General features: G+C 32.1%; 1 protein-coding gene across 1 annotated transcript; it reads left to right on the plus strand.

The window, feature by feature from the left end:
* The first annotated feature begins 20094 nt into the window (after window positions 1-20094).
* On the plus strand, window positions 20095-26213 carry LOC123670136 (N-acetylglucosamine-6-phosphate deacetylase). Its single transcript, XM_045603642.1, has 6 exons — window positions 20095-20452; window positions 20603-20877; window positions 21572-21790; window positions 22646-22781; window positions 25404-25580; window positions 25924-26213. Exons 1-6 carry the CDS (start codon window positions 20248-20250, stop codon window positions 26103-26105), a joined length of 1194 nt encoding a protein of 397 aa, XP_045459598.1. The 5' UTR covers window positions 20095-20247; the 3' UTR covers window positions 26106-26213.

A 26213-nucleotide genomic window follows, 5' to 3' on the forward strand; every position in this document is an offset into this window, starting at 1 on the left:
GTGTAAAATTATTTATAAGAACCTATATTAATAGTCTGGTAATTTATAATTCCTAAAATAATACTTTAAATTTAATACTAGAATTTAAACTCTCTGCTCTCTCTTAAGCAAAACAAAGTTAAATACTGAAACTAATATAAATAATACCCCTATCAATAATTTCCTTACGAAAATGGTTACAAATTGGTTTCCTGTGTTCATTTTACGACCCATATCTAAAATTCATCGCACCTTAACTAAAGGAAAGTAACCTTCGACTTCGTGTAGAGTTGTGATACTTTAGAATAAAAATAATCGACACCTCGATTATCAAAATAGGCACAATATTTAAACAAAAGTATATTGTAACAACTTTCAGTATTTGTTAATAGCTCTTTGGAGTATATACATTTATTACAAATAATAAATTTTTCCGAGGTAAAAAATTATATCCCTTCACATTACGTAATCTAATAACCGACAGCCGCTACATTACCTGTCCGCCAAATAAAGTAACTTATTATTTATTATGCTTATATGATATGAATGTCTTTTAGTTACATTATGAACTTTTTGTATTATTTGCATGGTTTCAAGTTTCCACGCTAATTTCAATCAATTCGCAAGATTAAGTTAAATCTTTTCTGATATACACAAAGAGGAATTATATCACAAAGTGGGAAAAAATGCTATGAAACATAATGTACCCACATTTTGAAAATTGAAATTTAAATAGTAAAAATAAATCATTATAGTAAAAAAAAATCATTAATACGATGATATATGATAGCATCTTATTAATTCAGTTTTACAACAAGAAGCAAACAAACAATACTTGAATGAACTTTAAGTCTACGAAAATATATCAGGAACAACAAACATAATAACTAAAGTTCTTTATTTCAAAGCTTCACTTTGCCAAATACTTTCACATGCAATCTTTTTATTAAGTTAGTTTGAAATGATATCGTACTCGGATTCTCTCTCCACGCTGCATTTGTTTTGTAAAGTTTACCCTTCTCAGCGGATACGACTTTTATTCATATCGTATAAGTAATATGGATAGTTTATTATCATAAAATATTCTATCTGTACTAAAATAACTAATGCTAGCAATACCTATGATTTTCTAAATTCAAAAGAGTTTCATTTTTATAAACTCAAACATCAAGTTTTTTGTTTATAAACTTTGTGCTCTTTCAGGACCCCGTTTTAAAGCAAAGTAAATTTGAGAGTCTTTAGGTTTATAACTTTTATCAAAACACGTATCAGTCAAAAGTACGTTTGCAATAAAATAAAAAGAAAACCAGGATTAACCCTAATTAAATACTGAATTTTACAAAAATCATATGTTGAGCCCCAATTTTTTCCCCAATTCTTCTTCTAAAATTTCTAAACGCCAATTTCAAAAATCGCAGATGCATGATATTTCCAGTGTTTTTCTTTATTTTTGGTTTATTGACATCGTGAATTTTACCTAATCCAAATTTCAGCCTCAACTTATAGGAAGGCTTACGGTTCCAAAAAATTTAATATTGTTATTACCATGACATCGTCTACTGATAATCGTTTTGTTCCTTGATATATATACTTCACAATTTCATTTGTCAATGCTAGAACGCTCTTTCCCACGAACAATATCTCTTCTTCATATTAGTTTTCACATGGCCAAAGATCTTGCTTTTTAATTACTAATAAATATTTCTATTTTGGACCATATTACAGAATTTACTTTTCAAAGCAATCTCTCTGTTATCTCCTATTAAACGCTCTTCTCCGGTCTTTAACTAAGTAACCGTATAATGCCTCGATTGTGTTTATAAGTGCAGCTGTTGTCGTCAGTTTATTTACAGGCATTTTTTTATACATTTACAATGAAAACGGTTTAACACGTATATTTATTTATCTACCAGTATGCCCCTTGTTACCAACCCGCCTGCCCAGCGTGGTGAATATGGGCAACACACATGAGTTCACGCCGTTTTTGGCCCGAGCTTGTGGAAGCCTATGTCCAGAAATGGACTGCGATAGGCTGAAGTGATGAGTGATGATACCAGATTTTAAGTACCTACATCTAGGATCATAACTGATGAGCCCGCATTCAGTTTCGTTCTATAAATTTTACATAATTCCGGATAACCGTACACTGAGAGCCAAAAACTCTGTTCATTATATGTATAAAATTAAAAAAGTCATATACACACAGTCATTATAAAATATAATTATAGTAATTACAACGATTAGCAGTCTGAAGAACGTTCGCATAATACGCGTACTAAAGCTTTATTACTACAAGTGACTATAAATTTTGGCAGTTTATGTACACCAATATAGGTATACCAACAAATCCTTGGAGTGAGTTGGTTACAACGTTCCGCACGAGAACCTTCACATTATAACTCTCCCACAGAAAAGCTTTTAAAACATCCCGCTAATTTTATTAAACCGTATTGCGTCGAGAAATCTTCCAAGCGACAATTTTACATAGAAGAGTCGCGTCAAAGAATCTTTGAATCAAATTGAAATGGTATTGAAAAAGTATATAATATTATATTTAGGGTAATAGACATTTTGTAACATTTGCTATGCACGTTTGCTACTGCATCAATGCTGCAATGTTTTTTTATAATACTATGATTAAAAGATTTAACACAAAATACATTTTTTCTATAGTTCTAGCCCTCCTGTAGAATTTTTTAAGCTTTGTGGCCCGCCATTAAAAAAGACCACCAGTGGGTTAAACGCATGAATGTATCGATTTTTACAATGACAAAAAAAACTTCAAAAAAATCAAGACATACCAATCTTCTATAATATAAAAATGAATCGCAAAATGTGTTGCTAAGCGCAAAACTCGAGAACGGGTGGACCGATTTCGCTAATTCTTTTTTTAAAATAATCCTTGAAGTACGAGGATGGTTCTTACGGAGAGAAAAATTCTAAAAAAAAAATTTTAAACTTCCTGAAAAAGTCTAAAAACAACACGTTTCTATACTCCCATACAAAAGATTTGTGATAATACTTAAAAATCAATTTAAACTTTAATACCATACGATAAAGTTTGTGTTAGGCGATACGAAGTTCGCTGGGTCAGCTAGTAACAAAATAAAATAAAACGTAAATATAGTTCAAATTAAACGCATCTATAAAGAAGAGCAATTGAATAGATCCAGTCTAAACCCGTAAAGAGGCTAATAACGTTACTCGCAACGCTAAAATAATTCCCGAGCGACATCGCAGACTCGAATTACTGATGGCCACCGTCCGGGCGACCTCTTCACTTGATTAGCATTCAAGACCCGCGACTGTCGCTCTGTATTCTTTCTTGTAACAATACCCCTACAAAATAAAACCTCTGCACGTACACCCGCTGAAAGACGAACTTCCTGAACTTACGACAGCCCAGTTTTTACTCGAAATCGTACAACTTTATTAAGATGAAAACATTAAACGTTAAAGCTTTCATTTATAATTGTTCTCCTCTGTTGCCTGCAACGTCGTGCAATATGTAGAAAATTTTGTCCCATATATTACGCTATAGTATAGAACATTTTTAAGAGAGAAATACAAAACTATTATAAAAAAAATAGCAGATTCTGCTAAATAGTACACCGTCACGTTAGGATACGGAAGTAGTACCTTTAGTTTTTTTTTTACCATTAAAAATATTTTTAGATAACACGTTATCAAATCAATATCATTTCATACAGCTAGAAATATCCTGTTCAAAATCTGGACCAGTCCGTTCGGGAAAGGTACCTCAACCTTACAGAAGATCGCAACTAAATTATACTGTTTTCAACTAGTGTTGGGTTTCTGTGGTGAATAAGGTAGCCAGAGTTCCTGCCTTCTGGGGAGGGGTGGCAACGTATTCGCGATGCTTCTGGTGTTGCAGGCGTCTTTATGGACGGTACGGTAACCGATTACCATCAAAGGAGCCGTACGCTTGTTTGCCGAACTAGGTCTATTACAAATCGTTTTAAAATTATATGTACATATACACGCGTATTGTGATAGAAAATTTGTAGTCACATGTAAATACGGAATAGAATGACTTTCTTGCGTTAAAAACATATTGACATGGATTGTAATTTGTATAGTTTCTTTAATACCGGCCGTCGCGGTTTCGATTCCCGCTTAGGAAGATATGAAATTGTATCCTGTCTGGATTTATATCTTCGTTGGTTTCCTCTTTGTGTCTTTTGGAGCATATACACCAGGTGATCGCGGTTGTTATCATAGACGCCTGATACGAACGGTATTTATGGCAAGAAAAATATCCACAAATTTTTAACATTAGAAACTTTGAGTAACAGATGAGAAGCATAGTAAATTTAGCTCCCACCTCCTTCATAAAGAAAAAGACATGCCAGCAGTGAAACGTTTACGTTTACGTTGGAATCAATTAAATTAATGTTAAAAACTACTAATAGACTAGGTATTTATATAAATATATTTTTCCATGCGCGAGTTTTTAGCTCAATTAATGTACGACTATTTACAAAACTAATATAGCCTTTAACAGAAAATGAACTATAATCTAATAGTTGAAAGCGGGAGAGCATTATTATAACTTCAATAAGAATAGGAAGCGGACTTGTTTAATTTTATAATTAACAATAACTAATTGGGAGACTCAGACAGTATTTCATTATTCGGTGCTGTTTATTCATGACTGAATAACCATTACTTTCTTTCTTTATAAATTAGATTATTATATAAGACCGTAAAAAAAGTATTTTAACTCATATTCACTTACAATGGAATACTATTGTTAGCTTTATGTTAATACTGTTTCTTTTGTAGAGTACTTCTACGAAATCTAGTTCAACATAATAAATAACATCTTTGACTGTTAAATATTAAGTCGGGATAAAAGATTCTTCGTATTTTATACTAGCTGTGTCCGCGACTTCGTTTGCGTGGAATAGTGACTTTGGACAGCGTTTTTTGGATATATCTTTTGGTTTATTTTGGCTCTAATATTTTGTCTCTTCTCGCAAAGTAATAAAAAATTCACATAAACCTTACATATTTCCATGCAAACTTTCATCCTCTATTTCCTATTGTCATTTTACACTCTTGAGGGTAAAACTTTTACAAATTTTGGATGTCGTATTTACTTATCTATATATCGAATCAACTGCCTAAAAAATAAGTTTTAAGCTTCTAGCTCTAAAAATGACGATATTTCCATACAACTTTTCATCCCCACCCTTCAAACTCTTACTAACACTGTATTAGGAGCATAAACGTATAATTTTTTTTGCGGCTTTAGTCATATTTTTCTCTTTTTTTTTTTAAGTAAAACTTTAAAATGTACCAAATTTCTTCGTGGATTCACCCACTTTGGCGGACAGAAACACAAATGAATAGTAGCGGGAAACTTTTATATTTTGTAATTTGATTTTTAAAATTGTACAATGGCACTGGTTATCAAAACCAGCCAGTCACAAACTGAAAAGAAGACAAACAACGGAAAAGATTTTATTGCGCCTTTTTACTAGAAAATACAAAAACCCCGACCTCATATTTAAAATCTCAGTGACTGTTTCGATAACTTTTTATATCTAAAATAAAAAGATAATAAAGAACTAGACATCTTTTTACAAAGGCATTCATTAATAACATTCAATGTAATTGGTTGAAATATTATTATGTATCTATAATAATATACTATAATATAGTTTAACCATGGTATGCAATATTAATTTATTTTAATTTAATTCCTAGTAAAATATGATAATAGGTATAGCTTCCGCTAACCAATGAAGTGTATATAATGAAAATTTAACATAAAGATATATAGAAATTCGTACTTACGTAGGTACGGCAATGCACATAAAACAACTAGTGTCACATAATTTTGGTATTTTCGCAATTTTGACTAATATTTTTTCCATGAACATAAACAATACAAAAAAACATATCCATCGTTTCGATAGTAGGTTTTAGTCTCCAATTCATTCATATGTAAATCCCATAAAAAAGGGACGTTAACTTTACCGTATTTGAAAATGTTTCAAACTACTTTTCTGATTTATTTACTTTATGTTCCATGTCACGTGGTTAGCCAACAAATAACCACGTAACTTTTGGTGCGTCCGTTTTGACGTGTTGCGATGACCATGAAAAACATTTAGTTTATTGTGTACGTCGAAATAATAATAGATATCTTTCAATAAAGTTACATTGCAATAAATAAAACAGAAACATTCTTCACTTCAAACAATGAGTTTTTATTTTGACCTGATTGCTCTATTGTTTGCTAAATTTCTGTATATTAATTATTAGTCAGTGTAAATACAAAACAAACCTACTTAAACTAAACCTATTCTAATAAAGAAAATACAATCTTAAATAGCACATTACTTATTAGAAAGAAAATGTGTTTTGTATGAAATAAAATATAAAAATAAGCGCGTTTCGCTTATTGTCTTTTCAAGTAGCTCCAAGTATATTGTCATCGTTGTCTTTAAGACTCTCGACAGAAGGAAATATGATTTCCATTATACTAAGAATTTAAATTACTACATTATAGTCATAGGAGATGTAGTAAATCAGAATACCTAAATTAATAAATTTCTCCATTTACTTTTTTACGCATTGTGACAAAAATGACCGTAAATCGAACAACACAAAAATCTAACAGAAACTGTATTTCCGTTATTACTTTTTCTCGTTGCTTATATTATTAGGATACCGCGTTGAGAAAATACCATTCACTTATTGTTCAACCAACGGCAATATTTGTTAGGTTAGGAAACTCAGAAATGAAAATATATTGATTCAAAGAGACATATTTTTTTTTGTATTTATAAAAAATTATTAAACGAACAAGCCCGCAAACGTACAGAAATTGGTTAATATGTAACATAAATACTTTTTAATTTGAATACTCGAGATAGGTAGGTATAGGTAGGGTACCTATTCTGGGATCATAATATTTATAGAAAATTAATTCAATTACATAAGTAATTTTTTATTACCTGTTGGCATTATGAAAGAGCGGATAAATTAAAAATTAAGCCAAGGACATTAAAGCTTTTTTGCGTTTACGAAAATAGAGAAGTAAATCGGCTATTTAAACACTTAATAAATTTATTTACTAACTAGCTGTGTCCGCGACTTAATCCGCGTGGAATTTAACAAAAAAGTTATTGTTCAGTTCGCAGAGTTATAAAAAACACAATTCCTAAAATAAAAGTAGCTGAAGTTACTCCGAACAATAACAGCTATCTGCCAGCGAAAGTCCTGTCAAAATCGGTCCAGCCGTTTCAGAGACTAGCCAGAACAAACAGACAGACAGACAGACAGACAGATAGACAGAGAGATAGACAGACAGACAAAAATTGTAAAAAATGTTATTTTGGTATATGTATCGTGTATACACCCATATGCATTTAATAAAAAGCGGTTATTTCAATATTACAAACAGACACTCCAATTTTATTTATTTGTAAAGACAACTAATGTGCAACATTTTATTATTTTTCATTTTAAAGCTTAATGACAATTTTTAAACGAGTTTATTCAAGCATTATTAATACAATCTTCTGGTGCTCTGATGTGTAACAAGTAATTCAACTTATTGTTAATTACCGTGGCCGATGAGAGCATACATCATTGAAGGCTTTGTGCGTATGACATGGTAAATTGCTGTTGAATTTATTACCAGTATTTTATTGCGTACATTAACAGATTAATATTGGCGACAGCTTAAATATGTTAATTATTCACATCCATTACTGAGATTTTAAAAATATGTCCATACATATAATAAAATGTAACCAGCCGACACATGTGAAATACTTAGGAAAATCGAATTGTAAGGGTATTTTTAAAACAAATAATATGAGCCTAAACAGCTATTTTTCGGATTTTTACATGAATGTCTGTCTGTTCACGCAAAATCTGGAGTAGATTTGAAATTTATAAACAAACTTGAAGTGGAGTTGTTACTATATATATACACGGAATTTCCCCTGAAGTTATCCCAACTTTCTGCTCTAGATGTTGTAGGCTTGATTCCTGCCCCGAGGTTGGGTGTAATTTACATTCATTCATCACAAAAAATATATTGCTACGTCAGCCAGCTGCTTATTATACGCAGGTATTATGTTGGCTACCTAAATTTTTTTTTGTCGATCGTGTGTATATGTTAAGAATATTTATGTATTTGTTTGTTTCACAAATTATTTTGCATGTTAAACACTTTTCCTTACTTAACCAAATTCCCCGAAAAAAGTTTATCCTGTAGATAATTTATTTCAAGACGTAATAAAAAATAAATTAATATTCGAAGATAAAATTAACAAAACCAGTTAGCCGAACCAGACGAATGTAGCTGTATTGTTGAACGTTACGTTCAGCCATTCGGTTAATCGACACTTGGTTGAATAGTTCTATCAATGATAGGGTTGGCATTCCAAGTGAACGGCTATTTCAGCCAGTATGGTGCGACGTTATCATTAAATATATATATGTAATACTACCTACAACTACTTTAGATTGCCGAAAATAGATGGCTTTTTAGCGATAACGCCGCCTTTTATACCTTTTGATAATTTAGTGTACAATAAAGTGTATTATTATTTCAATTTTATAAAAAATTAAGTATCTCAACAGTTTTTAATATTATATCAAAAATCGACCGTTCCAGCGGGGATTGAACCTGCATCTCTGACTAGCCGTGTCGGTGCTCTAGCCAATTAAGCTGTAATTGTTCTGTAAATAACTCACTATAGACGGTGCCACAGTCGCTTAGACCGAATATAAAATCATCATATCAAAAATTTCAATCTAGCGGGTACATCGTTAAAAACATTAAAAAAATTTAGAATTTCTTAATGTGTGGATAACACAAAAATAAAATCGTACAAATTAAGTATCGATCAGAATTAATTGAAGAATTCCTCCAAAGAGATAGAAGAAAAGAACTTTTACAACAAAGGAGACTTTCGTAGGCTGTCAAATTCTACCAGTGAATTGAGCGTAACAGCTTAAGTACCATCGTAGTAGTTGTTTGGTGTTCCTGGACTAATTGTCAAATATACCGTACGTCAATGTCAATAAAGAAACTATATTTTTAAAACTTTCATGTCGTGTTCTCCTCGTACTCGTCTCCTCTACGTGACATTGGCGAAATCAACCGTGCTTCTCTGGCACAACTGAAAGCCATTAAACCAATCAATTAATCAATCAAAACTTTCATGTCATCATTTAAGGAATCATTGTGCGTCCACATACCTACGACACATTGGACAACGCTTTGATGCAATGGTCACAACATTTGTTGTTGTTGAAGTAATGGAAGTTTCACACTCAAGTATCGACACCTCATATAACAAATATTTATATAGGCTATATAAATGTTTGTTTTGTTGAGCTGGGCGATGAATATGTTTTCGGACATTCAACGTAGGATTTTCAAGCTGTTGCTAATATTAGGAGTATTTCTATTACTATTATTTTTTAAGATACCTCGCAACATATAATAAAAGATAAAATCTTTGAAACTTCGCTATGCTATTTTTGTTAGAAAATGACGACTCGGTTAGCAGTCATTAAAAAATTATGCAAAACTAATAACGACTTAGGATAAATCCGATTCCTCGTTCTCGTTGGTAATACGCCTAGATTATTTTCTGCAAGCTCATAGGCGCGGAGCAAAAGTAGATTTCTCCTGTCGGAACTTTCGTTAACTTAAACAAGGAGAGACCTCGTCCTCAATTAATTTGTTGTACGAGTATAATAACATAGATATAACTGTGTTTATCTATACTAACATTTTTTTTTCAGACAACGTTAATTTAAAGTTTTTACTCGTATAGTAGTGTCAGTCAGTCTGGTTAAACCAGTAAATTAACAGGTTAATTATAGATGCCTTTTTTATTATTTTTAAAAAAGGGACATTCGAAAAAGTAATTAAATATAATTTTCGTTTTAACAAAACTGTCCCATATTATGAAAATTAACGTATTTTCGTATAAGCTAACTAATAATTATGTTTATATATTGCTCAAGATACAAACAGTAAATTAGTAATAATTAAGTAAAATATTAAAATTATGTATATAATACACATATAATATATAATAAATAGAGAATAAAGCATAACTATAAAGTCTGTAAAAGACGTGAAAGAAAGGTCCTGCTATATTTTAATGTTTTCAGCAGAATTTACTTAACTCATAGTTAAAAACGTATAAAAATTCACGTATATCATGTCCGAGTGACCGCCCAACGCTCGTTGCCCGGCGCACTCCCGTTATCCGGTATCCAAAGCCGTTTTAAATTCCATTACCGGTTTTGCACATTTTTCCCTAGGGCTAAAAGCAAACGTAATTTCCTATATGTTTTTGCTTAACATTTTATACTATCAATTGAAAGAATATTTTTAAACGCAAATTAAAATGCAATAAAGTTTTACGTAAAAGGCTCTATTAACTAGGTCAAATACCACTCGGAAAATATATAATATTGAAACAACAGTAGGTAAGCTTAAAATATATTATCTTTTAATGGGCATACTACTTACTTTGAAATACGAACTCCTTATTAACTCTGAACTGCTTTTGAATGAATCATACAACTATGTCTTAAATATGAAGAACTGTTATGCAAAAAATAAATAATTTAAATTGGAACATCTCTTGCTGTCTTATAATAAATCTTATTTCGTGCACTCGTTGAAGGCGACCTATTTATTAACGGCAAGGTTTACATTTTAAGATATAAAATAAAGTGGTATTAACAGTATTTCCTCCATGTCTTATCTAGCAATGAAAATAAAAATCTATCTAGAGGTTTTTTTTTTTTTTTTAAATTAAATCTTTATTTTAATACTTTGTAATGATACTACAAACTCTTTTCATAATGAAATAGGGTCGTAAGCTTGTGATCGAAATATAAAATCTATCTTCCTACGAATAATTTTTGTATGCAGATACTGTTGAATTTTACTTCTGGGATTAAGTAAGCGATTAATGTATGTCATCCAAATGTGAATCTCTACAAGCAGAGTAAATAAATGTTTTGTAAAATGTTTTCTCTCTACGGAATACAACACCTGATAAATGATAGCTACGGGCGTTTTATGAAAATGTGATGCGATAAATGTTACGTCACAACGTATGTTGTACTGCATTTGCTTACGAATACACACCGACTCAACAATGTGAAAGATTTTTTATGTCATATAGAAAAGAAAAGCGTAAATAAAGATTATTTTCCCATCAAATTACTCTATCTGAGTGCAGTTCTAGTCCATAATCTAATTCACAAATACATTTAACTTTAAAGATTACAACGTAAGTATGTAATGTAAGAGAAATTAAATATAGGAAATGGAAATATATTATATATAATTAGAAATAGATTTGTACAAACACAAACCTCCATCTCGAATGGAAATCGAACCCGCAAACCGCCTACATGGCACGGCACACGCACCACTACACCAGAGTGGTTGTTATAAAAAAATACAGTGTAGGTAATTCTTATCGTGATGTATGAATAAAGACTTATTTACCATGTGTATTTATCAATAATCAAATTTCCAGCTAAAAAAAATATTTAACTTAATCTCAGGTTGCACCTAATAATTAGCCTTATTAAACATTCCCACAGAATTAGACACATAAAAACCATTATTACTGTAGAATAATTTGCTAAGCGGGAATCTCGCAATTTTACTGTATCAAATCCCGCGAAAGTACCGTTCACGCAAAAATGTCAAGATAAAAAGTACTGTGAGTACCGTAGTTATCGTCTATATATCGGTACATAAAGTAGTTTTACACTTTTACCGTAGGAGATTTGACGCGAACTTAGGGAGGCCTATATAAAGTAGTGGACTGTGATAGATTGAATTGATGATGACGATGATGATGATAAGAAACTTGCTTAACATATTTTCCAGAAATAACAAAATATTTGAATTTATTTCAACAACTATTTAAAGTTAATAATTTTTAAGTATTAAGAAAGAACTACATTCAATTCAATTCAGAAATATCACTACATAGTATAAAACAAAGTCGCTTTCTCTGTCCCTATGTCCCTATGCATGCTTAAATCTTTATAACTACGCAACAGGTTTTGATGCAGTTTTTTTTTAATAGATAGAGTGATTGAAGAGGAAGGTTTATATGTATAATAACATCCATTAAATAGTGGAGAAATACTGTTACTTTTGAGGTTTCTAATTCGATGTCGTAAATAATTACATTTTTTCCGCTTACATTGCAAACGCAGCCCGAACCCTACGAGATTTATCAAAATAATGTACTAAGTATTGTACACATTGAAAAGGTCTACAGAAAACTCCGCTATGTTATATATCTATCTCTTATGGATATCCCACAATAACATGTTTTTGTCATTTACTTTTTACGACAAATAATGGCTAATTTTCAAAGCGATTTTAACCAATACAGCATTAATCCTTATCTAATTAAATACCTTAAATACATTGTTGATTTAATATAGATCTATATGGCCCTTTACAGTATATGATTTAAATGAATATTTTCGAAGATATTACAGATTTAAAAATTGTGGTACGTAGCGTTTGCGGCGGTTCCGGCCGGCTTTTACTCTAAAAATTTTTTTTGTTTATGTTTGTTTTTTATTTTTTATTATTTCACTCTTAACCTACTTAATATTAAAAATTATGTATGTAATTTTTTGTAGAATATAATGTAACTTTATAATCTATAATGTAACTTTGAATTCTGAACAACTCGTGGCAAACTAATGAAAAGTAAAAATTGTAGAATTCTCGGGAGGAAAATCGCTTCTCCTTAATACAGATAGCTCAGCTACCTAGCTAGGAGAAGTAGAGATCATAATAGTAATTGCTTTCTAATTACACCTAGAAACTGATTGTTCCTTTTTTGTCACTTGTTACTTGAATATGTTGTGTAAATACGGAAATAAATAAATGAATAAATAAAAATAAATAAAGTTAATGCGTGCGAGCCACGTGCAGTAATGAATAAATTAAAACTACTGGATCGATTTTAATCATTTTTTCAGTGAATGATATAGGCTATAATTATATTTTATACCCGTGCGAAGCCGGAGCGGGTCGCTAGTATTTTTATAAAGAAGAGCTTCAATTCCATCTCTATAACATCCTTACTTCGTAAGGTTTCGTCGGAGGAACCCGAACGTAATTACTAAAAATAACGTTTATTTTCGTTAAACTTACAATTTCTTTTACATTTATATCTATACAAATAAATGAAATAAGAGTGTCTGTTTGTAGTATTAAAATAACCGCTTTATACTAAATTAATATGTATGTATACACGGTACATGTACCAAAATAACATTTTTTATAATTTTTGTCTGTCTGTCTTTTTGTTCCGGCTAATCTCTGAAACGGCTGTAGCGATTTTGGTGGCACTGTCACTGACAGATATCTGATGTAATAAGGAGTAACTTAGGCTAATTTTATTTTAGTTTTTTTGACATGACAAAGTCTAACAAGTCAATGAAAGCCGGCGGCATTCACGAAAAAGGATGAATCATTGCGCTACGCTCCGCATTGTCCCGTTCCGCTCAATAATAAACTATATTCCATTTAGGTACTATCACTCGATTGGCCTATACGTCCAAGGAGATGTTTTGTTATGATGTTGTCACGTTAAACTATCGCCCGTAAACCAACTTTAGAGACAACCAACCATTTTTTTATAACTACGAACTCAACTATTTTGTAAAATTGCACACGGCTGAAGTTGCGGGCACAGCTAGTTTATTACTTTATTTATTTAGACAGAAGTCAAATAATTCCGTTATAATTTAAATAAGATAGCAGCTCGAAGGAAAATCTTAAACTTGCTTAATTTTCAGGGCTCCACAAGCACGGCAGTCTGTTAATATGAATTTATGAAACATTTTAAGAGAATGAGTATCAAGCGACAATAGCAAGGCAACGAAAGGGCGGACAAGGCATAAGTCACTGTCAGAACCTGCGCCCGTTGACACTTTTTTGCTATTTTGCGTCCTTTGTAAGTCAAACAATTATATAATTAGAGCTTTTTCTTTAAAACTATAAGAACTCCTTCGCAATACAAATTTTTAAGAAATTATAGTTCCGCTGTAACAGATTTACGAAATGCGTAGATATAACATATTATGTAGCTATTAATGCAATACTCGAATTAATACAGATTAATAAAACTAGATTTACTATTTTTATTTTATAATAAATTCGTAATATTAATTTACTAAATAATAGCGTGATAAAAATGTATACTAGGTATAATACACCTAGCTATGTTTTACATAAAAAAATCGAGAAATTAGATTTATATAATTCCTTACCAAAAAGACGGTTTCTATAAATGTAACGAATGAAATTTATTTGTAAATATAACTGAGTCTGCCGCCCAAAAAGACTTCTTTATTGTTAGCATTATTTCACTGGCCCCGTGTATTTTTCAACATACAAAATGGTTCTTTTAAACGAAGGTCTACGCTTAGTCATGACTCAAAATGAATGTTGGGTTTATCACAGTTGTAAGTGTACAATTCAAAGAAAAAGAGGATTTTTTAAGTATATGCCGTCACTTTAGCGTTTTAGGGTCGTTTGGATTCTTTTTGTAAGTATTTCTTTAAATACGATACCATGATGGTTATAAACGTAGCAAAATAATATTCAGTTACTGAAATCATGTGTGAAAACAATTCAGAGGTAAAGGTGTTTGTATATGAAAAGTATTAAAATTTAAACTTTTTTGAACATCCACGCTACGCGAAGGACGTTACCTCGCGTACATTTGATAGGCAGTCCTAAATAGTAAACTATAATTAGGTATGTATGTTATGTTATTTATAGAGATAATAGCGCCAAAAGCTTTGACTATATCGTGATTGTCTGAAAGTATCATGTACAATAAAGAAGAATTGCAAGTTTATAGGAACCCTCACTTTCTCAAAGTTAATTTTGGTTATGGATTTATTAAACGCTTTAGCCTGTAACACCCCACTGCTGGGCATAGGCCTCTTTCCCCATGGAGAGGATGGAGAAGGATCAGAGCTTAATCCACCACGCTGCTCCAATGCGGGTTGGCGGATATATTTCTTACTATGAGAAATGATCGCTATCAGGTGTACATGATAACAACCGGGACCGACGGCTTAACGTGCTCTCCGAGGCACGGTGGGGATTTATTATACTTAATTAAAATTATTCATTGTTTATAACTAGCTGTGCCCCGCGATTTCAGTCGCGTTAATTTGACGATTTATTTTATTTTTCTTTTCATTTTTGTTTTATTTCTAATAGATTTCATCCTGTTCCAATTTTTTGTGTCCCAAAAATTATCAACACTGGCCTAATAATAATGCATATCAGTTAAAAAATCATGCTTCTTGTTATATTTAAATATAAAAATATATAATACATGAATCCAAGATATAAACATGCTGTATAAAAAAACAACTACATAATACATAATTAAACGATTTAAAATTCCATGATTCTGGGAGCATTTACGAAAAGAAATGAAAATGTAAAAATATATTGAAAAACTCATTACAACATACCGAAACTTTGTATCCCTCAAGTTTAAAATTTCTTTTACTTTATGTATAGCTCGTTGTGCCACATACATATTAAACATTTACATAACAAAGTACACTCAAAGTGTTCAAATTAATCACTTTGGTCACAGTTTAGTGTAGTTTAGCTCGCGTAGTCTGCGAGAACATTACGCAGCTTACGAACGTTATCACTGATCACAATCCTCGTACCTCTGGCTCGAGACGTAGACTGACGAGCTTGAGCCGTTACTCTACTACATCCCGTCCGCGCAGTCGCAACACTTTCAAGCCTTAATCTCCCCTGATGCTCCGTAACGGACTAATGCGAACACTATTCTAAATATTTTGGACTGATTTCGCTAAATGAATTAATATACAGGATAGAAGCAAAAGTGTATTCATCCTATAATCAAAATAATAACTATTATGAGCGTTACGTTAAGCATTGTTCACAAAGATTACAAAAAGATATGAATTTTTTCTTACCTCCGTTAAACATCGTTTTTCGTACAGGCATTTAGACCTGTTTTAAGACTTTACTGGTTTAATAACTTATATAATTTTCAGGAATCATAACTATTTAAAAAAAGTTTTTTAATAGTAACGTAAAAAAGAAAAACGAATCATTACTATTAAAAAAGGTTTCTTATTAGTAACGATGCTGATTCAAGTTTGGCTTGCTCTCAAAGAGAGGCAGGAATCGCTCTGTGTGAAAATTGGTATGTTTACCGACAGTTCTAGGTTAGAATATTTAGCAGACCCTTGTTAAAATGACTAGCTAGAATGCTAGGTACGAGAAAACCCTTGTATGATATTAGTCAAATTTTTATACTAGTTGAAGCTTTACGTAGTTTAGCTTTTTTTAGTTAGTCACCTATGACAATAATCTTTAGTTACAATACCTATTTTTTATATCTGTTTAGCCTTATTGGTCACCCTAAGGTGATTCAAAAAGTGCAATACATATGCGAAAATATTTTATTGTTTTAGGTAAAGATGTTTCAAGTCATCTAACTGCATATAATTATGCCAAAAGCTAAAGTTATGTGCGCTACTTATTTAACAAATTATATGTAGATACCTATTAAATTAAGGAATATCCTTAAGATGATTTTTAATATCATATCAAAAATCGACCGTTCTCAGTCAGTCAGTTCAGCCTATTGCAGTCCACTGCTGGACATAGGCCTCACCAAGCTCGCGCCAGAATTCCCAGTTTTCCGCAATCCTCATCCAGCCTACAACAACAATCCTACGTAGATCGTCGGTCCAACGGGCCCATACTGCGTTTGCCAAGACGCAGTCTCTACTCTCACACGACCGTTCTAGCGGGGATTACTAATAATAATAATAATAATAATAAACGCTTCACACTCAACGGTTTGAACCTGTATCTCCGACTGACCGTGTCGATGCTTTTAAGCCAATTAAGTTATCGAACGATGTACCCACTAGATCGAAATCTTTGATATGATGATTTTATATTCGGTTCTAAGCGACCGCGGCGCTGTCTATAGTGAGTTCTTTATAGAACTCGTAACTATTCAAAGTTTCATATAACAATGAAAATCTTTGACAGGAGTCGACACCATGCTATTTTTAATTCGTACTATTTATTTTTGTGTTACCCGCACATTAAGGAATCTTAAACAATTTTTAATATCATATCAAAATTGACCGTTCCAGCGGGGATGGAACGTGCATCTGCGACTGACCGTGTCCATGATTTTTAGCCAATTAAGCTATGGATCGATGTACCCGCTAGATCGGCACACTATCACGCTGAAGTTCTGTTCTATCAAAATACTGCCTGTAGAACAAGTGCTAGGACCTTGAGTATGATAATTTCTCGATAAACAAATCTTATGAGCTAAAACTGCTTGAACTATCTACTATTTTCTTGTAGGAGATAATGAGAAAAAAAAATTGTTGTCTGTAAAGTTGGTTTACGGACGATAGTTTAACGTAAAAACATCATAACAAAACATCTCCTTGGACGCATAGGCAAATCGAGTGCAAGAGAGATAGATGCAGCGGAAGCGTACTATGAGCGTAACGGAACAATGCTCGTAACACTATAATGAGCGAAACGCTACGATGAGTCATCCTTTTTCGTGCATGCGGCCGGTTTCATCGATTTATTAGACGTTGTCGCGTCAAAAAATATATCTTACATTACTATGGTAAATGTTCTCAGAAATGCAAAGCAATAAAAAGTAGGCCCAGACCCTCCTAGCCTATGAGATAAAATTTTCTGCAGGTCACCCAGTTATATAAGTTGTCTTAAAATAGCAATAAATAAGCATCTACGTATATAATAATAATAATAATATATATATAGAAGATTCTACAACTTTCTCAAAATATTGTAGATATTAAATTTCCATTTTCTGAACAAAAGTATTTTAAATGTATTTTTTACACCATCAGAAAGTACCTTGACAATATTCTCTTTGATTCGAGGCGCATTTCGAGAGTCTTTTCACACTATTTAGTAAAATATTCACTATATTGTTCCATTTTTAACACAAAATATCGCGCACAAACTATTTTTTTAATATTTATTTAAAAGAACACACACTTCAGCCACTGCTGGACATAGGCTTTCATAAATACGCGCCAAAAATGGCGTGAACTCATGTGTGTTGCCCGTAGTCACCACGCTAGGCAAGCGGGTTGGTTACCGCATAGCTGGCTTTGTCGCACCGAAGACGCTGCTGCCCGTCTTCGGCTTGTGTATTTCAAAACCACCAATTAGATGGTTATCCCGCCATCAGTCGGCTTTATAAGTTCCAAGATGGTAGTGGAACTGTGTTATCTCTTAATCACCTCTTACGACACCCACGGGAAGAGAGGGGGTGGCTATATTCTTTAATACCGCATAACATAGTTTGATTTAAAAGAGAAATGCGAAATAACTTAATTGTACTAAGCTTCGTTTCAATCGTTGGTGCGTGTAGGTCATTTAATAGACTATTTTATAGGCTTAATAGAACAGGAAGAACGTACAATACAATACAAATACTCTTTATTGTACACTAACAGAGAAAATTTTTACATCGAAACAAAAAGAAAATATAAACATGTGCAAATGACGGTCTTATCGCTAAAGAGCGCTCTCTTCCAGATAACCTCTAGCATGCTACGTAATATAAGGATTAATATCATGTTTAAAAAAACACCTTCGCAAATAATGCAATAATATAAAAAAGGTTATAGTGAACCAACCTTTAAAGAAAAACATAATATGCTGTCGCGGGCCTTTTTTTAGAAATTTTAAAAGGGAACAATTCCGTCATACATAATTTTGCGAAACTTTAACTGTTTCCGCAGCGCACACAGCGGAAGCTCTCAAAAGGAAAAATGAACCCCCGATTTTGAAACATTCTTCATTGGTGCCCCGCTCCTATCGGGCTTAGCGTGATGATATATAGCTTATAACCTTCCTCGATAAATGTGCTATCTAACACTAAAAGATTTTTTTAAATCGGACCAGTAGTTTCTGAGATTAGCGCGTTCAAACAAACAAACAAACTCTTCAGCTTTATAATATGATGAGTATAGATTCGAGGGGGAAAGCTGTTGGGGGAATCCCAAATGCATTGAAAAAAAATGATTAGGTAGGTTTATCTTTAATTTTTATTCTACCGATTTATCGGTGTAACTCCCGATTTTGGTGAATAAATACTGATGAAACGATTTTAGGGTATCTGCCGATTTATTCCATTTTAGCACATGAAACTTAAATTATATGAGTTTTGTGGTTTGTAACACTCTTTGTACCTAAATTTAACTGTACATAAATGGTAATTCCCGGAGGCATTTTAATTTGGCCTCTTATTAATCAAGCTAATCTAAGCTAGATTAGCTTGTTTAATAAGAGGTATTTCATAGGTACTAAGGATTTAATATTATTGTCCTTGGAATGTAGGGGCTAACTTTGGGAACAAAGTTATCAATTCGAATTCGTGTAGAATAGGTTAAAGATGCTTAGAAATAGGGCTTTCAAATCAAATTAATCGACTCAAACAGCTTTATGACATTGTAACCCAACATAAAGAAGACTGACCATAACTCAATCACAATTTAAGAATACCTATTTTTCTGTAGATTTTAATTTTAAGTAATAAATATTGATTTATCTAATTTACGGTATTTTCTTTGTTCATCTTATTGTTTTATTGCTATAATCAAGAGAACAATATTATTCTTCTTCGTTATAACCTTGGGTTATAACACAACAGCGAAGAAATGTAGTAATAGATTTTTAATATTTTCTCGTTCTCTTTTAGTAGAATTTAGTAGTTTTTAACCTCCATTTGCAGTAGATTCGTTAAATGAAATCTGTAAGCTTCTTGGTAGGTACGGTTGAGACAAGAAGAAGCTTCTTGGGTTGAGATAACAGATAGATGTGTAGTCAACTATAAATATAAAGTCAAAATTGTGTCAAAGTCATCAAATGACTTATGAGTGTAACTGTATAATTATGTTCCTTGGTAAAAAGCTTCTTGGGAAAAACTTTATTAAAATGAACTGAATTGAGTTTGTTATTGTTTGTGGTTTGTTTGACAGATAAACGTCATGTTTTTGTTATTTTGTTCTTCGCATCTTCGCTCATCAGTGCTCATCAGTGATTTGTTGAAATCTTGTGAAACCAGACGCTTTTACGTGAATTATTACTATATAAAACGATAACATTATTTAAATAAAATGAAGGCAAAATCAGGTCTTACAAGGCTTAGCGACTGCTACATTCTCCGTAACAATAAAATAATAAAAGAAGACTTGTGGATAAGAGATGGAAAAATTGTTAATCCTGAACAGGTATTTTATATAGAACAAGTTGAAGCAGATGTAACTGTCAACTGTGAAAATTCACTCATAACACCCGGTTTTATAGATATTCAAAACAATGGTAAGTCAATTACTTATTTTTAATACAATGAATTTCATATATAAAAGGTTAGTGAACTTTTAATTTGTAACTATCCAATCAACCTTGTTGAAACACAAAAAGAAAGTAAAAATTTAAGTTTTATGTTTTTTTTATCTTTTTTTTATTAAGGTGGATGGGGTGTTGATTTCTCATATGATTCCGAAGATGTTGAGGAAGGTGTTCGAAAAGTTGCAAAAGAATTATTGGCACATGGAGTTACATCATTTTGCCCAACTATGGTCACATCAGACAAGGAAAAGTATCAAAAAATTCTGCCCAGAATACAAAAACACCAAGGAGGTAAACATGGAGCAACAATTCTAGGGGTTCATCTCGAAGGGCCATTTATTAGTTTAGCAAAGAAAGGTGCTCACAGAGATGAATATATTAAAAATCCAGAAAAGGTACTTGTGGAATTTATATATTAATTTTTTGTTTTTTTTTTACCATATATACTTTTTGCAGTTGTTAATACTTAACACAAAAAAAATATTATATTAATACATTTATTAGATATTAATACTGTAACTTAAATAATGTTGTAATAGGTTGCTTTTGCAATATTTACTTTCACAATAAATTTATCAATAACCTACATTGGATACATTGAACCGTTATAATAAATACTTAATCATTATCATTTGACATAAAATGTGCTTTTAATCAACCACAATTATTGTATACATTATGTTTTATCAGAAATATATACATCATATAGACATCAAAATCCTATAGAAGGTCAGGGCTAGGATCAGCACTGTGCTTGCACCAGCAAGATTAGATTGATCATATGCTTGTATACAACTTTTTAAGGATAAGAATAAAAGCAACGTTAACAATAATAATCAATTTTAATATTACTTATAACACATGATTTGATAAATATGCACATTTTACCTTCAACAATTACTATACTGTTTAGAGAATATAAGGCTCAACTGCTGGTGCAAGGACAGTGCTGATCCTAGTCTTGACCCTCTATAGGATTTTTTGTACAAAGCATTGATATGCATAAATTATACTGTTCTAACACATTTTTTATGTTTTGTTATTTTTCAATATCACATAATATAAAATTTATTGAATTAATATTTTTAGGGACTCAAATCAATCTATGAGGTATACGGATCTCTTGACAATGTGATTATAGTGACATTAGCACCAGAACTGCCAGGTGCATTGGAAGCAATTAAAGAATTAACAAACCTTGGTATTAAAGTTGCTCTTGGGCATTCATCTGCTAGTCTTGCACAAGGTGAAGAGGGGATTAAAAGTGGTGCTAATTTAATTACACACCTCTTTAATGCTATGTTACCCGTAAGTACATTTCCTGTAAATATTAATTTCTAAATGCCAAATATCTCAAAAATCTTTACGATATTTTCTATACTTCTACTTGTCTGAAATATGTATAGTTTTTTTTTTTAACTTTCATTAGTATAAATTTCGTGCTTATGATTATAAAAGTATGTTTACCTGTTAGATGTAATTAATTGTAAATTTTTATACACACAACGTCTTGATTACATGCATTTGATGCTATAATATTTAATAGTTAAATACCTGCCGAAATAAATTATTAAGTGCTTAAGGGCCTATTTCACCATTTGTAGATAAATATTTGAGGGATGAAAGACAATATTCGACAGTAAAATGTTTTTGACTCATTATACTTTTTTACCATCGAATTCTACTATATCTATGAAATATTTCTATTCGCATTATTAATCTAAAAGTTGTAGTTTATTAATTGAGGAGAAACAGGTCCTACTGGCCTATTCTACCTCTTGTTGTTAAAGTCTATTTGTATCATCATCCACAGCTAGTGAAACAAGCCCTAAATCTTTATAAAATTTGCTATTCAAAAAGGTATCGCATAGTACTGGTTTAAAAACCACAGTATTTACGAAAATTAACGAAATGTCAACTGAATTGCAATTGTAGACTGTCAAGTATTTGCTGAAAAATCAGTAAAATCTTGGCATGAAGAGTCTCGTAAACTGTGTATATTCTTTTTTATCAATATCAATCTTATGAAATTAAATTACTTACTTTTAATGTTGTCGTTACAATTTTTTATTGTATGAATTCAGTTGGTTGCATATAAATTAGTCCTCATTAGTTTTTGAAATCTGGTTAAAATTGAACTTCTTTTGTATTTATTTTTACTAGTTCCATCACCGTGATCCTGGTTTAGTAGGTTTGTTGGCTTCAACCAGCGAGAAACAAGTTTATTACGGAATTATATCGGATGGTATACACACTCACCCAGCAGCATTAAGAATAGCCTGTAGAACTAATCCTGACGGTAAACTACTTATCTTTTAATAATTTAAGTAAATATAAGTACTTTTAAAATCTCTGTATTGTTATTTGTTAGAAAAAAAATTGAAGGTATGAAAAACATCCAACTTACTTAGCCTATATATATTAATCTTATTTGTTTTACGCATCATATTATCACGGTAATGTGCCTATTTTTAACAGACTTCCAAAAAAGGAGGAGGTTCTCAATTCGTCTGTATTTTTTTTTTTTTTTTGTATTTTATATCAGAACTTTTGACCGGGTGGACCGATTTCGACAAATTTTGTTTTAATCGAAAGGTGCTGCGTGCCAATTGGTCCCATTTAAATTTATTTGAGATCTAACAACTACTTTTCGAGTTATATCTAATAATGCGTTTTTACTTGACGCTTTTTTCGTCGACCTACGTTGTATTATACCGCATAACTTTCTACTAGATGTACCGATTTTGATAATTCTTTTTTTGGTAGAAAGAGGATATCCCTAATTTGGTATCATGATAAGGAAACCAGGATCTGATGATGGGATCCCAGAGAAATCGAGGGAAACTCTCAAAAATCCGCAATAACTTTTTACTGGGTATACCGATTTTGATAATTTTTGATTTAATCGAAAGCTGATGTTTGTCATGTGGTCACACATAAATTTTATCGAGATCTAATAACTACTTTTTGAGTAATCTTTGATAACGCGTAGTTACTTGACTATTTTTTCGTCGATCTACGTTGTATTACTTGTCGATGTAATTGAAGTCGGTTTTTTTTTCGTTTGCGAGCAAACACAATTATTTTTGCCACCGTTTATCAGGGTTACATCCATTGTTGTCAAAAGCTGATTATAAGCTTCCAGTAAACTCATAATCATAATTTTTTCACTTGCTGACACTAACTAAGTAACTGGCCATTCTTTACGAAATTACGTAAAAATTAATAATAATTTTGATTGCTGGCAAACGAAAAAAAACGACTTCAATTACATCGACAAGTATATAAAATAGTCAAGTAAATACGCATTATCAAAGATTACTCCAAAAGTTGTAATCAGGTCTCGACGAAATTTAAATGTGACCACATGATAAACATCAGCTTTCGATTAAATTAATTATCAAAATCGGTACACCCAGTAAAGTTATGCGAATTTTCGAGGGTTGCCCTCGATTTCTCTGGGATTTCATCATCAGATCCTAGTTTCCTTATCATGGTACGACACTTAGGATATCTCCTTTCCAATAAAAAATGAATGATCAAAATCGGTTCATAAACGACGAAGTTATCCCCGAACATACTTAAAAAAGCATACATCTGTTCAGTAATTCTTGGTACCTCACCACAATAGTAACCATGTATTGCTAGACACGAAACGGAACAGGGTTCCACAAGAAAAGTTATGCCTTTAAGCTGATATTGCCTACAAAACAAAAATGAATATTTTAAAAACGTAAAACCAGCAGAAGGACAATTGTAGTATATAGATTTCACAACCTAGCACAATATTTTCTTTGTTATCAAAAAACCAAACGAATAACGTCTAGATTTGGAAGAAATAGTTTTAAGGGCTGTTACGTCCTTGTCGGAATTCAGCAGTATATCGTGAACTACAAGCTGGCTTTATCTTGTGAGAACAGATGTTTCTCTCATCAAATGCGCTTTGCGACCAATTTGGAGCACCTTCCCTTATAGTCCACTCAAGAAAATACTACTGGAAAGTAATCTCTACCAAAATATAAATGTAAATACAGCACCGAATAAGATTTCGCACGCACTGTTTTATTGTGATCTACTTCCAAAGTTTCCTGTATATACAAAATAATAACTTTTGCTTTAGTTTCATAAAAAATAACTATAAATATATATATTAAATAACGTTTTTTAATATTTGTAAGACTATAAATATTGTTATAACTAGCTAACTCGGCAAACGTTGTCTTGCCGCTAAACGTTATTTAAAAATAGGGGTTAGTGGTAGAAGGGTAAAAATTTAGGGTTATATGTATTTTTCAACACCAAATCATAATAAAATTATAAATAAATAATTTATCTTAAAATTAAAAAAAAAATTAGGGGTGGACTACCCTTAACATTTAAGGGGATGAAAAATAGATGTTCGATTCTCAGGCCTACCCAATATGCACACAAAATTTCATGAGAATCGGTCAAGCCGTTTCGGAGGAGTTTAACTACAAACACCGCGACACGAGAATTTTATATATTAGATATTGTTATATGTGACTATAATATTGTTATGTATATGTAACAACCATTGGAGTCGAGATGTTATAGCCGCGACGGATGTGCCGGACATAGACAAACTCCCCACTGCACCCTCAGTGTTAATTCTGTGCCGCTCGGACCGGGTTGAGGAGAGGTGTGCTTGTAAGAATAGTTATTCGTAGTTCTTGCCTACGTTTAATCATACTACTTACCTACATAGTATAAAACAAAGTCGCTTCCCGCTGTCTGTCCCTATATATGCTTATCTTTAAAACTACGTTACGGATTTTGCGTTTTTTTTTTATTTTTTATTTTATTAGATAGTGATTTAACAGAAAGTATATGTATAATACATGCATAATATAGTAGAGAAACACTTATAGTTTAGCAAGTTAATTTGTTTATAAAATTACAGGATTAATACTAGTGAGCGATGCTGTCGCTGCCCAAGGCTTAGCAGACGGAAACTATCGGATTGGGCCACAATCGGTGAACGTTGAAAACGGTCGCGCTTATGTCACTGGAACGAAAGTGCTTTGCGGCAGCACCAGTGCACTCGATGAATGTGTTAAAACACTAAAAGAAGCTACAGGTAACGACTGTTTCGAAAATACTAATCATAGATGTTATGTATACACTTTTTGTACTTTTTTGTATAAGTAATTTTTTTATTTATTTATATTACATGGTAAAATATGCTATACATAGTCAAACGAAGAACTGGCGGGATAACCATCCAACTACTGGCTTTGAAATACACAGACCGAAGACGGGCAGCAGCGTCTTCGGTGCGACAAAACCAGCCCTACGTGGTGACTATGGGCAACACACGAGTTCACGTCATTTTCGCGAACTTGTGGAGGCCTATGTCCAGCAGTGGACTGCGACAGGCCGAAGTGATGATGTGATGATGATGATATTATATTCAATTCCAGGTTGCTCAATTGAATATGCCTTAGAGGCAGCATCTCTCCATCCAGCTAAAGCTTTAGGCATTGACCACGTTAAAGGAAATTTAAGCTATGGATCAGATGCAGACTTTGTCATTATGCATCCCAAATCAATGAAAGTGCTGTCTACTTGGATTGCGGGAGAATGCGTTTATAAGAGTTCCTAATGTGGTGCAGAATTACTTTAAGTTACCTTATTAATGTGATATTATGATGCACAAAGTGCTTTTAAATATATTAACACGAATTACTGGAATAAACTTATTATTATATAA

This window comes from Melitaea cinxia, chromosome 4, assembly GCF_905220565.1.
Source record: "Melitaea cinxia chromosome 4, ilMelCinx1.1, whole genome shotgun sequence".
Lineage (NCBI taxonomy): Eukaryota > Metazoa > Arthropoda > Insecta > Lepidoptera > Nymphalidae > Melitaea > Melitaea cinxia.